The sequence below is a fragment of the Dermochelys coriacea genome, chromosome 7 (assembly GCF_009764565.3).
Source record: "Dermochelys coriacea isolate rDerCor1 chromosome 7, rDerCor1.pri.v4, whole genome shotgun sequence".
Classification (NCBI taxonomy): Eukaryota; Metazoa; Chordata; order Testudines; family Dermochelyidae; genus Dermochelys; species Dermochelys coriacea.
In genome coordinates, this window is record NC_050074.1 from 95573645 (window position 1) to 95586590 (window position 12946).

General features: G+C 38.4%; 1 protein-coding gene across 1 annotated transcript in view; it reads right to left on the reverse strand.

The window, feature by feature from the left end:
• Nucleotides 1-12946, reverse strand: part of BTAF1 (B-TFIID TATA-box binding protein associated factor 1) — a 102826-nt gene that overhangs the window by 71880 nt on the left and 18000 nt on the right. The window contains 4 exon segments of the mRNA XM_038408773.2: nt 3932-4000; nt 6429-6540; nt 7514-7650; nt 7976-8139. Coding sequence (XP_038264701.1) covers nt 3932-4000; nt 6429-6540; nt 7514-7650; nt 7976-8139 — 482 coding nt within the window.

Sequence of the window (12946 nt, forward strand, 5' to 3'; positions counted from 1 at the left end):
CCTGGACATCTCCCAACATCCCCGAGAGAACTGTCCTCTGTCCATGAATGCCTCCCAGTGGCCATACATCCCAAAGCCCTCCTTATAGCACCACTGCCTAAGCCATCTGTTGACAACCATAATCTTGTCACACCTTTGTTACCCTTCTCTAGGAACAGGTAGGATCCCAGTAAAGATCACCTGAGCCTCGATTTCCTTAAGCGTCTTCCCCTGCCTAGCATAGCCTCCCTTAATACTTTCCAGTGAGAATCTAGGCGTATCATTTGTTCCCATATGAAGAATAATTAATGGTGCTGGATGAAGTTTTAGAGTGACTGAACAAAATCTTCCTAACTATATCAAGGGATTGCAATATTTCTTAGTAGATTAAGAGCAGCAAGCATGTGGGTTACTTGTACATAATTCTGTTTATCCTAAGATATCATTATATAAGACTCAGGCTCTTAGATGACTGCATAATAGTCAAGACAGATCTTCCCTCCACCTCCACAAACATTCCAATCTTAATTATCACTGCCTTAGCATCCACTAGACCCCTCTCAGTCAGTTCCTAAATGCACATGCAGCAATAGCTCCTTTACAAATACCAACTACAAACACAAAAAAAAAAAAATGAATTTTCTTCGACAACCACCACCATGAGGGCAGACAATCTAAACTTTGAAAAACACGACACCACCCAGCAACAGAACTTCATGGGGTGGTAGATGGGTGAAATAGTGTGTGTGGATTTTAGGCAAACAATTGTAGGCAAAACCGAATTTTAGGCAAAACAGAATTTTCCTTCTAAAGAGGTATTCCGGCACTTTGATTGTAAACATTTGAGGGACATTTCTCAGAGCCAGAAGTAAAAATAGTCAGAAGGGGACATTCTGAAAGTTTTTACTGTTAAACAATGAGGCAGAATACAGAGCCACACAAGTCATCCCTTAGAATAGCAAATTATAGGTGAGAGTTAGGGGCTACCACCAATCTGAAATACAGGCACTAAACATCAAAATCCAGAACCAAAGAATCTTTCATTAACACTAAAACCAAGTATTAGCACCAGTACAGTAGGCTATGTGAGCTCTAAGCATGACTAGTGGTGGAGACAGAGCCGATCCAAAAACAACAATATTAATAATAAATAAAATAAATAAAGAAGTCCTGCTCCCCAGGGAATCAATTCACTGGTGGTGGCTTGCAACAATCAATCAGTCTTCTAGGTTCTGATGGTCTTCATGATTCTATTAACCAAAGCAAGAACCAATGGAGACCCAAATCCCTCAAAAATGCTCTGGGAATTCAGAATGTGACACTATAAATGATTCACTATTCAATATAAATATCCATTTGTACATGCGTATCAGTTTTCATAGCAGAGTACAAAGTTAAGGAGTTATATCAAACAGCTGTATTAAGGAGCAGAGGTATTAAGATTTACCTTTCAGGTAAATTAGAATAAAGTATTTCCTCAGTGGTCTGGGAAGCCATTCAACCCTAAATCCTCTGAGGTTACATGAAAGGCAGGGTGAAGATGCCCTAAGCCTTCTGTTTCAATCCTAATGTAGAGATGCTGAGTGTCCCAAAGTGTTTATTTCTATATAGAGCCAAAAGACGAGGTACTGAGGCAGAGACTACACTCACCATTTTTAAATCTATACTTTCATCACTGAAAAATATTTTGAAAGTTATAACCAAGTAATTATTAGGATGTTTTTGTCCCATATATAAATTAGTCTCTCCATGAGAATATATATAACAATCTGGAGTCAACCTCTGGAAAAATCTGCCTACCTTCAAAGAGATATGGAAGTATCTGTGTAGATTTTTCCTCCCCAGCTATATGTCCAAGGAGAAAAAACACTCAAATAGATTTCAGACAGTCAATTCAGAAAACGGGGGGTGGGGGTGGGAATACAGGAGATCTCATATTGGCAGACTAATTCCTATGAAAATGCTGATTTGAAGGTAGCACAAAAAAACCTGTCCGATTCTTGGGTGGAGTGTATTTATCAATTCAGAGTAAGGATCAGATATTCAGCTGCCTTAAACTGGCATAGCTCCATTTTTACATCAGCTGAGGATCCTGGAACAAAAAGTCTCTATGAAATAACAAACAGGAGCTTCAAAAGAAAAAGTAAAGGAAGAAAAGAGCCAGAAAAAAGTGGGGGGGGGGGGGGGAGAAAGGGGGAAGAAAGACTATTGCCTTCCCTTAGGTCTCCTCTTTTCTTCTCAGCAGTAAGATAAAAAACAGGAGCACTCCCACCAGCAAACCAGAAGCCACCACAAAACAAAAATGAAGTCCAGTTTCTGCTGACTAGAAAGGGGAATGAAAAATGTATCTTTGTATGTACATTCTACATAGGTGTGATACAAAAAACCTAGATTAGATTAGATTGCTTATAGGAGTCAGACTGAAAGGTGCATTAGCAGAAAGCTTTAGTTCACCTTTAATATGCCTGGAGGATGTATGAATAGAGATGGCTTTGTAATTTACTTAGCGAAACACCCTGTTTTGAGTTGCTCACTAAAGTAGATGCAGGCTTGTTTCCTCTAGTGCAGTCTACCTCAATGGCTATCTTGAGCTGAGGGGACAGTAGACACTGAGGTGGTGGGTTTTTTTTTATTTTATTTTTTATTACTCTATAGAACAAGGAGAATGTTCGACTTGTAGGAAGTGCTGTCATTGACTTGTAGGTAAGTGCATTTTACCCCTTTAATCAATATTTTCGTCACTAAAATAAAACATAAGATACAGTGATTTTGACTCCAAAAAGGGAGATGCACTCTACTTGAGAACTCATTAAATGAGAGATTTGCAAGGGGTGGTGGGGGAGGAGAAGAATGCAAGGATTTTCTGGAACTTCATGTTATCCCAAAGGTTAAGTATCTTGTATGTGGTCAAAACATTAATCTTGCTCTATTTGTCATACCATTCCACACATTTTGCAGTCTTAGACTCCGCACCACCATATAAAACATATGCAGCATCACACCAACCATTTGTCCTCATGACTATAGGCATGGTTATATAGTAGTGCTGATAAACTAAGTAAGATAAGTAGCTCTTCCTTTACAAGTCTTGATGTTTAAGGTTTAACAGAATGGTCTTAAAACATACTCTCTGAACTAAGTTATGAAGTCTGTCTGTTACAGAGTGACAAACATCATATTAGTTTTGTTTACAGTTGTTTGGGGGTTTTTTTTGGACCCACTAATAAACAAAGTTTTTTAAAAATTAAATATTGCTGGGAATTTGTTCTCAGTGTGGATGCATATCCTATGGATTCCAGTGAAGAAAGCCACCACATACTGTTAGTGTGACAACTTGAATAAATTATGGAAATTCAAAGACATGCAATCCAGATGCTTTTCAAGAGCAATTGCTCTTGGAACACTCAAAAGATGGACACTAAGAGCTTGTATCTAGGAGCAGGGAGGAAGAGTAAACCCTTGTAGGGGTTAGATCTGAAAGTCAGATCACATTCAGAATTTGCTTTTTAAACTGTGTATTAAAAAAGACAGTCACTGAACTGTTTAGGTGACTATATAAAGAACTGTAATTTCATTCTTATTAATTAAGACATTACCAAATGCCTCTAGAATGCTGCCCTGAAGTCTACATTTAGTTATTCTGAGTAAAACAGATGTTATTTAAAGAAACAAAAAAGTCTACCTAAAAGATATTTAGGCCATCCCACATCAGGGAAAACTAGTACAGACATCTACACCTGTGCCAAGTCCCATTCACTTCAATGGGACTCAAGGATCCACTATCAGACCTCTGGGCATCTGTGTTAAGTCCTAGTGAAGTAAATGGAACTTGCAGTTCCTGATGTAGGATCATGGCATAAGCATGAAATGTAAATACAAGTCCCAATTTCTAATGGCATCAATTCCTTATTTGCACAAATTAGATATAAAGGCGGCTATGCATAATTCTTACCTCCCAGGATGGGTTAAAAAGATCATTGCATACTTCTTCACAAAAGCTTTCTAAAGGCCATTCGTTTGCCTAAAACAAACAAAAATACCCAATCAACAAGAGAGACTATTTGAAGTTAATGATTAGGGAAATTCAGAGTTCCATGTCAAACAGACATACAAACATAAGATGCATCATCACTAGTTTATCCAATAAATAAAAAAGTTAATTACTTTGACTTTAGTGTTTTCTCCCACTATGGCTTGTCTACACAGCAAGTTAGTTGCACAGCAAGATAGGGTATGACTGTCTAGCACACCAGCTTGCCACACTCAAGTAGAAAAGCCTGGGGGGGGGGGGGGGGGAGGGTCTTCCCACCAGTAAGCTGTTTTTAATGTTTTTAAAAATATACATTGAAGGAAAATTTTGTCTAGTAATTCAATATACTTTGCCACACCACACTGAACAGAAAAATTCAAGAGAAATTGACAGGAATTTCCAAGTTTCTAACAGAATGCCAGTTGTTATTTTAAATTTCCAGTCTTGTTTAATAATAGAGCATAAGTTTCCCCAAACACAAATACAACATTTAACAGCTTCAAATTTCTTATGACTCTAGACACAGAATACAGAACACACTTAAAAAAAGTGTTTTTTATGAGGCTGTTTAAATTTGGGAGGACGGGGACAACAACTTTCTTTCTGGCACCCACATCATGTGGTCTTTTACTAGAGTTCTTACTCACACACCAACATTTTCATACCATAAAATTAAAGAATAAAAGACTGGGACATCTCCCAGTTAATAAAAGCAAAAGCCAAAAAGGAAAAAAATAAGATACTGGAGATAAGAGGGGGTTTGTGAATTCATCAGCTCAAAATCTTTTGGCCTCTTCTGGCATAGAAGTTGGAACTATGATGAGAGAGTCAGATGGTGATGTTGATAACAAAGCACTTCACACCTTGGGTACAAGGAGCCTGGTTAAAGGCTGGCATAACCTGTTTATTATGCTGGGACTTCCTCCTCCAGAGGTGATCAATCTCAGAGTTCTGGAACATCAGTCTTGTGTTAGGTGTCTCACTGACACAAAACGCAAGGAAGGGTTCTTGGCCTTACTCTTGATTCTTATGGTATGCAAACTTATCCTAAGACAAAGCAGGTGAGAGTCCTACCTTGGAGCCATGCAACTTAAATCTACACTATGAACTAGGGATGAGATTCCCAGCTCACATATGCATATTCGCACTACCTCAGTGAGAGCTTGAGCAAATATAAACAATAGCGTAGCTGCAGCAGCACAGGCCCTGGAGGGTAAAGGCCTGCGCTGTACTTGGCAGAATACCACTGTCCATGCTTCCGCAGCTACACTACTGTTTAGCTTGATGATAGCTAGTGCAAGTATGAACAGTAGTGGCTGGGAATCACACCCTAGTTTGTAGTGTTGACATAACAGCCCTGTCAGGTTTGAGTTGGGTCATCTTTAGCTAGTGCTTAAGCCAGCAATATTTAGAAGGTATTGTATGGTTGCACGCCACAGAGGCAGCATGGTGTGTGACCCCCCCCCAAAATATCAAAGATATAGAACAGAAATCAATTTTGAACGAACTGTAACTTTGTATGATGAAGAGGTTTTGAGATACTTTACAGAAAGTTCAATCCAAAGTCAGATAAAAATAACCAATTTAGAAGACCCTAGCAATCAGCCATTCAACATTCATCCATCAGAAAAAGTAAAAATAAGATCAACAAATCATGACAATGTCATCACAGTCTCACAAACAAGACTGTTAGGAAACTTTGTACTTAGGAACTAGACTGTATGTCAAACACCTTATCTTTGAAAGTCTCATTTTGATGAAGAAGATACTTCAAAACTTATAATGATAAAGCCCACTTAAAAAAAAAAAAACGTGAAGGATACAAAAGGTCTGTTTTCCCATATGCTATTTCTCACATCCAAATACAGCTACTCTACAATTTTCCAAGCTTCAGTCTTTCCATAATTGTGAATTTCTACAAAAAGTCTTTGAGATACTGTTTAATTCTGCATTTATAGTTTATAGATAATTTAGTCTAAATTAGGTCTTTGACTCTTATCAGCATTTTCATAACAAATTATTTATGGGTCACAGTGATCTTTTATTACCTTTTACCTGCTCTAGCCTAGTTTTACAATATAACACCCTAAAGGCACCTAAAATTAAGACTACAACCACCAGCAGTGTTAATCTGCCTATTGAATAAATTGTCAGATGGTTCTCAAGTGAAGTTCACTGAAGTCACAGATTACCACTAGTCAATTAACAGTGATCTCAACCTCACATGCAGTGTCAGAAAAAACACTCCGCTCTTGTAGCTGTAGATGAGTTACAAGTGAAATTCCCTCCTCTTCTGCTTTTTGTAAATTAACGGTAAAATGAACTGAAGAATCTGGGAGCATAAAGCAGTTTAAAAACAAACAACATTGGCCCACATCACCAAGTTATCAATCCCTTAATAAAAGGGGACATATTGTACCTCTTCTGGTGCATTGTCTACCAAAACTTTTGAGTCAGTGGCAGGCTGGTTGATGACAACATTTGCTATTTTTCTCCGCTTTTCTTCTGGTTCCCCATCAGTGCTATCATTGCTAAAAAAGGAAGTTAAAATATGTCATGTTTGTGAATAGAAACATTACTCCTGCTACAATGCATAATCACTTCCCGAGAGTGTCTTGAAAACATTCGTATCAAATTTTTATTTATGTTCATTCTTTAGATGACTTCAGTAGCAAATGGAAGTCTCTTCTTAACTAAGCAATATAAGCTGTTAGCTACCAAGTTACATTTAGCTGCTAAATATGTTGGAGTGTATTCCTTGTATATAACAGTTACCATGAGCTTTATTATTCAGTGATCTACCCACTGAATAAACTTTTTTTTTTTTTAAAATTAATGCAACAGTAGTGGACAATTCCATTGGTACAAATCACCGAGAGGAAAATATACTACAAGTATGTTGGAGAAATAAACATGGATTGAGAAAAATTTAACTACTACCGATCTTCATAAATCCATGATTTTAATTCAGTACCATCAGGTCCTTAACCACCACAAATGTCAAATGTAATATTACATTGTATACAAAAAGGTTCCCAGCTAAAGGGTTAACTAGAGACCTGGATTCATTGTGTAAAGCACAAAACAAGAAAATTCTTATAACTAATGTTTTACTGTTAGGGCTATTGGCATTGACCACTTGAAAGACTGAGTTATGTTTCACTGGAGAGATTCACCACAATTCTAGGATGGTTAGAAAGGTACCTGAAGTCTAGCCTGTTTCTCTAATCACAAATTCAGTTGCTGTATAAGGTTGCTATTTATCCTATCCCTGTTGCTACTGTATTCTGACAGAAACTGCCTTCTGAGGACAACAGGACATCTATATTATGCAGCAATAAAGAATGGTGTATGAATAGTTTAGATATTTATTGGAATTATTGAAAGGTGGAATCAAGCTTCATTGAAGAGTTCTCAGAACCAAGCCAGAATGGGAATTTCTGAGCTGGCCTGATAACTTACTATGTTACCAGAAAACAAACAAGAAAGCAATTGCTACAGTACCTTTTCTCATTAGTCTCTACTGCATCCCTGGATCTTTGCTTTGCAAATAGCTTAGCCATCCGTTTAGCTTTATTCTTTTGTCTACTGCTCATACCAGCTCGAAATTCTGAATCAATCAACTCAGCAGCCTGAAGAGTCTGAAAAAATAAGAATCCATTCAATGTCAATCCTGCCTGTATCTAATTTTCACCCCTCCCCCACCCCAAGGACAAACAAAAACAAAACACACTCTTGTTCTCACTTCCCCATAGCACCCATGTTACTTGAAACCCAGAGCAGTAGTTTGGCACTGTACTAAATGTGACCAATGTGCAAATTATGAAATTTAAGTGTTTGAAAGACAGAGCAAAATTATAAGTCAAGCTAGTATTTAAAATGTAATTATTTACAATGGCAGAAGCACAAATGAAGCAAACCCACTGTATTATTCCTTGCAGTCAAACAGCCCGAGGTTTTACCTACAGGTTGTTTGTTTACAAGTGAAGCTGAAGTAGGAGTATAGTCCAAATCCTCATCATTGAACAGGTCTTCAGTGTTCATTCCAATTGCAGCTCCCATATCAAGGCCAAGTTTCTTTTGTAACAGTTTCCTTTGTCGTGCTATCCTCTCTTTAGGATCAACTTCACCTAAAAAAGGTCAGCTTTTATACTTTATTTCAAAAACAACAATGTCCAATAGATTTACTGCTGAAGCCTTGATAAAAATTACAATAAAACTAAAATATTCTAATTAATGAGAACAAAACAGAGGTCAACTGTACTTTGATTATATATATAAATGCCACAGAAACTTTAAAGCTTTGTAAAATTTCTTTTAACCCAAAAAACATATTGACCCTTATAAAGATGTTTTTGTAACCATATAGCTACCTAATTAAAGTGGCATTAGCCTTCACTAGAAAAGTTCTAGAATAGTTTTAAACAGTGTCCATGAGACTGACTGAACTGAATTATATGCATGGGATTTTAAAGTAACATTTTTCTGAATTTTGTGGAAAAGCACTTTGGAGGAAGGGAACAAGCAGTTACCATATTGCACAGAGGGCTCTTCTGTCAATATCTGGAGCCTTGCTAAATAAAAAAAATTAAATATGGTTATTTTGCAGATGCACCTATTTTTATGGAAAGAGTTTCTCCAAAGAGAAACAAAAAGGCCTGACAAAAATGCAGAGAATGAGACATTTCTATTATCTCTGAGTTAAGATGACTCAAAGAGACCCATACATGGTATGTGAACATCTTTACTTCCCTGTTGGAAGCCCGAAAGCCAAGTTTCTCTGGATAGCTTAAAAAGACCTAACACACAACCCACACACAAAACAAAAAAACCCCCAAACACTGTATCCAAGCCACTTCTATACTAGTTCCCCCCAAACGAATGTCTTCTGATGGAGAGCTGGATTCTGTAGGAGGGGAAAGATGGTTTTATGGTTGGGTTTGGAACTGGGGTCTGCTCAGAGTCTAGTACAGTTTTGCCACAAACTTCAAGTTAAGTTAAGTTGTGCAAGTCTCATCTGTAAAGTGAAGATAATGGCACTTGCCTACCTCTCAAGAAACTTGCAAAGCTTAATTAAAGCTTGTGAAGTGCTTAGCAACTAGATACCAGGACAGTTAGGCACTTCAAGATTACATACAAAGGAAAGGTTTCAGAGTAGCAGCTGTGTTAGTCTGTATTCACAAAAAGAAAAAAGGAGTACTTGTGGCACCTTAGAGACTAACATTTATTTGAGCATAAGCTTTCGTGAGCTGCAGCTCACTTCATCGGATGCATCCGATGAACTGAGCTGTAGCTCACGAAAGCTTATGCTCAAATAAATTTGTTAGTGGCACCTTAGAGACAAGTACTCCTTTTCTTTATACAAATGAAAGGATTTCAATTAATTGAACAAGGCCACGAGCTACATACAAGCCTAGAAATCTAGCCGGTGAACTTTGCTCATTCTAGGAATTTCTAGATATAGGATACAGAAACCCATCTGAAGTGGTGTCATCCACCTTTGGTTTTTGCCACTGCTGCCTTCACAACTAGGGATGGAAGAGTACCAGCTGAAGACAGCAAGCAGAAAGGAAGTGACTTATCAAGCCGTAAGATCAGGCTCCACACACCCTTTCAATGTTCAATTTAAACACCGAGTCAGGTGGCTCATATTGCCAGGACCTTTGGGGTAAACTCAGATATATGGATTTAATTATATCCATGCCCATAATCCTGTAAATTCATACGTTTACATGTTTGATTACAAAAGCCAACAAAATAAAAAAGAGAAAGTCAAACAGCTGCCACTACCTAGAATAGTCCATTTTCCTTGTCCTGAACCATCTTGAAGCCATATAGTGACTCTAACAAGATTACAGAGCCATTATTTATGTTTGTCCAACAAGAGCATAACGTTTGATGTACTTTTACACATTAATTCACGGAATATTTTCATAACATAAAATCACAGAAGAGTAGGACTGGAAGACCCTGTAAATTCATTTAGTCCAGTCCCTTGCACTCAAGGCAGGACTATGTATTAGATTATTTCTGGCAGGTGTTTGTCTAACCTGTTCTTAAAAACCTTCAATGATGGAGATTCTACAACCTCCCTAGGAAATTTGTTCCAGTGCTGAACTACCCTCAGTTAGGAAGTTTTTCCTTAATGTACAACCTTAACCCCCCTTGCTGCAATTTAAGCCCATTGTTTGTCCAGAGGTTAACAAAACCATTTGCCATCCTCCTCTTTCTAACAACCTTTTAAATACTTGAAAACTGTTATGCCCCCACCCCCAGTCTTCTCTTTTCTAGACTAAAGAGACCCAATTTTTTTTTCCCCCCCTCAGTCTTTCTGCACAGGTGATTTTTCTAGCCCTTTCATCTTTTTTGTTGCTCCCCTCTGGAATGTCTCCAATTTGGACACATCTTTCCTGAAATGTGGCACCCAGAAATGGACAATACTCCAGCTGAGACCTTATCAGTACGGAGCAGAGTGGAAGAATTACTTCTCATGTCTTGCTTACAACACTCCTGCTAGTACATCCAGGAATTATGTTTGCTTTTTTTGCAACAGCATTACAACATTGATTCATTTAGTCTGTGATCTGATCCACTATAACCCCCAGATCTCTTTCTGCAGTACTCCCCCTAGGCAGTCATTTCTTATTTTGTATGTGTGCAACTGATGATTCCTTCCTAAGTGGAGTACTTTGCATTTGTCCTTATTGAATTTCATCCTATTTACTTCAGACCATTTCTTCAGTTTGTCCAAATCATTTTGAATAGTAATCATATCCTCCAAAGCACTTGCCGCCCCTCCCAGCTTGATATTGGCTACAAATTTTATAAGTGTACTCTCTATACCATTATCTAAATCACGTATGAAGATACTGAACAGAACCAGAACCAGGACTAATCCTTGGTTTATATTGTAGATAAACATAGCAGATAGCTGAGAACCCTAGGTAAGTTAATCCACTAAAAAGAAAAAAAAAACCAAAACACACAACCACCCACCAGATTCACAGCTACAATTCACTTTCATTTGCAAGATTATTAACATTCACCATATACAGTACATAATTTTCCTCATTAGAATGGGTGCTCAATTACTTAAAAACAACTCAGACACCTATATTTTTCTAAGAATGAGTACTCTGTAAATACCTGACATCTATTTTTTAGAAATCAGTGTTTAATAGAGGCATATTTTATCAGAAATCCAGATGCTTTATAAATTTCTTATGAGCCTAAGATCAAAGATCAGACACAATGAGGAGGCAGCAAAGTTGATGGATAGGTTACTGGCCTAGAAGTGGGGAGTCCTGGGTTCTATATCCAGCTCAACCACGCTGACCTGCTGTGTGACCAGGACAGGATAGATTTGCACTAAAGGGAAGAATCAGGGTTCTGCAGTGAATTAGGGTACTGTCTGGAGGACCCACTCCACCCCATCTCACTTGGAGAAGCTGAAAAGGTGTATAGAGAATGAGGCAAGGGACTGCAAGGAGAGAGGGGATGTTCTTATGCTTGAAGAAGCTAAATACTACCCTAGAGAACTGGATGTTATGCTTGTCTGACACAGAATTCCTATAAAATGCTGGACAAGTAATTGAAGCCAAATGTTTCACAAGTGGATACCAATTGTTTCTTCCTTATTTTTCTGAAAGTCCAACCTGAGGCCCAGAGTCTGACTTGCAAAGTATTGAACACTTGTAAAGAGAAAGCAACATCAATGAAAGCTATGTTTTAAAGTGCTGTAAAGATGCTCAGTTTTCTGAAAAATTAGGTCTTGGCATCTCAAGTTGGGCACCCAAAATTACTGGATACTTGACAATTTTGGTCTTAATCTCTGGCTATCTGTAAAAAGTGGATAATTACTCAGATGCTAAAGTGATAAGCACCATAAAAGCTATCCTGAAGAAGTTAATAATTCTTTATTCAGTGCAGGGTTTGGAAGGCATGTAGCAAAACAAGGCTGGGGTCACACACTGAAGGAGTATAAGAAGAAACTGGACAGCTGCTCATTCAGTGAGTACTCTCTCTCCTGTACATTGAATGAAGTCGAGGTCCTGGGGAAAAAGTACTAAGTGATCATGTAGATAAAAACTTTATAATATTGCATATGCACAAAGGGGTCAAATTAAGTGTGCATAGGCAACTTTAATTCTGGTATTTCATAACTCTTGAATGCTTGGCTTCTCAGGCTTAACAAGGTTCTTTTAACATAGTATTTTATATGTATTGTTCATGTAGCTTGAAAAGAGAGTGCACTTATCAGAAAATTGATTTGTCATTTTAATTTAATATAGCACATGCTGCAAATGAAGATTTTGGACATAATCTTACCAAGATGAAAATAGTGTGACAAAGCTCTGTCCTTGCCTCTGTGGTGTTTTCTGGCGGATTTCGCTAGCCTCAGAGGCTCACTGTGACCCTCCAGGTAACCCTTCTCTCTCTAGAGACAAGGATCACAGTCTACTGAGCCATTTTCATCATAAGCCAGCGAGGGAAGTGAGGAGAAGTTATCCTTCCTTGCACAGTCTGTTGTCTCCTGGTCTCAGTGATTAAATCGGGGGCAAAGGTGGGGAGGGAGCCCCGGCCCACCCTCTACTCTGGGCTCCAGCCCAGGGACCCTAATAGTATCAGCAATGGTAGCTGACCTTTTAGAAACATTAGATGTACAATTCCCTGGGCTACTGCCCTCACTTCCTCAAGCTCCACTTCACCCTTACCTTAGGGCCTCCTTCCTTGTGCCCGATATGGTGTGTACTACTCAGCCTCTCCAACAGCGCAACTTCCTCCCACAGCTCCTGACATGCACAGCCACCTGACTAACTGGGAGGCTTTTAACTAGTTTCAGCTAGCCCCTGATTGGCTTCAGGTGTCCCAATCAACCTAGCCTTCTCCCTGCCTTCTGGAAAGTTCTTAATTGGTCCCAGGTGTCTTAATTGACTG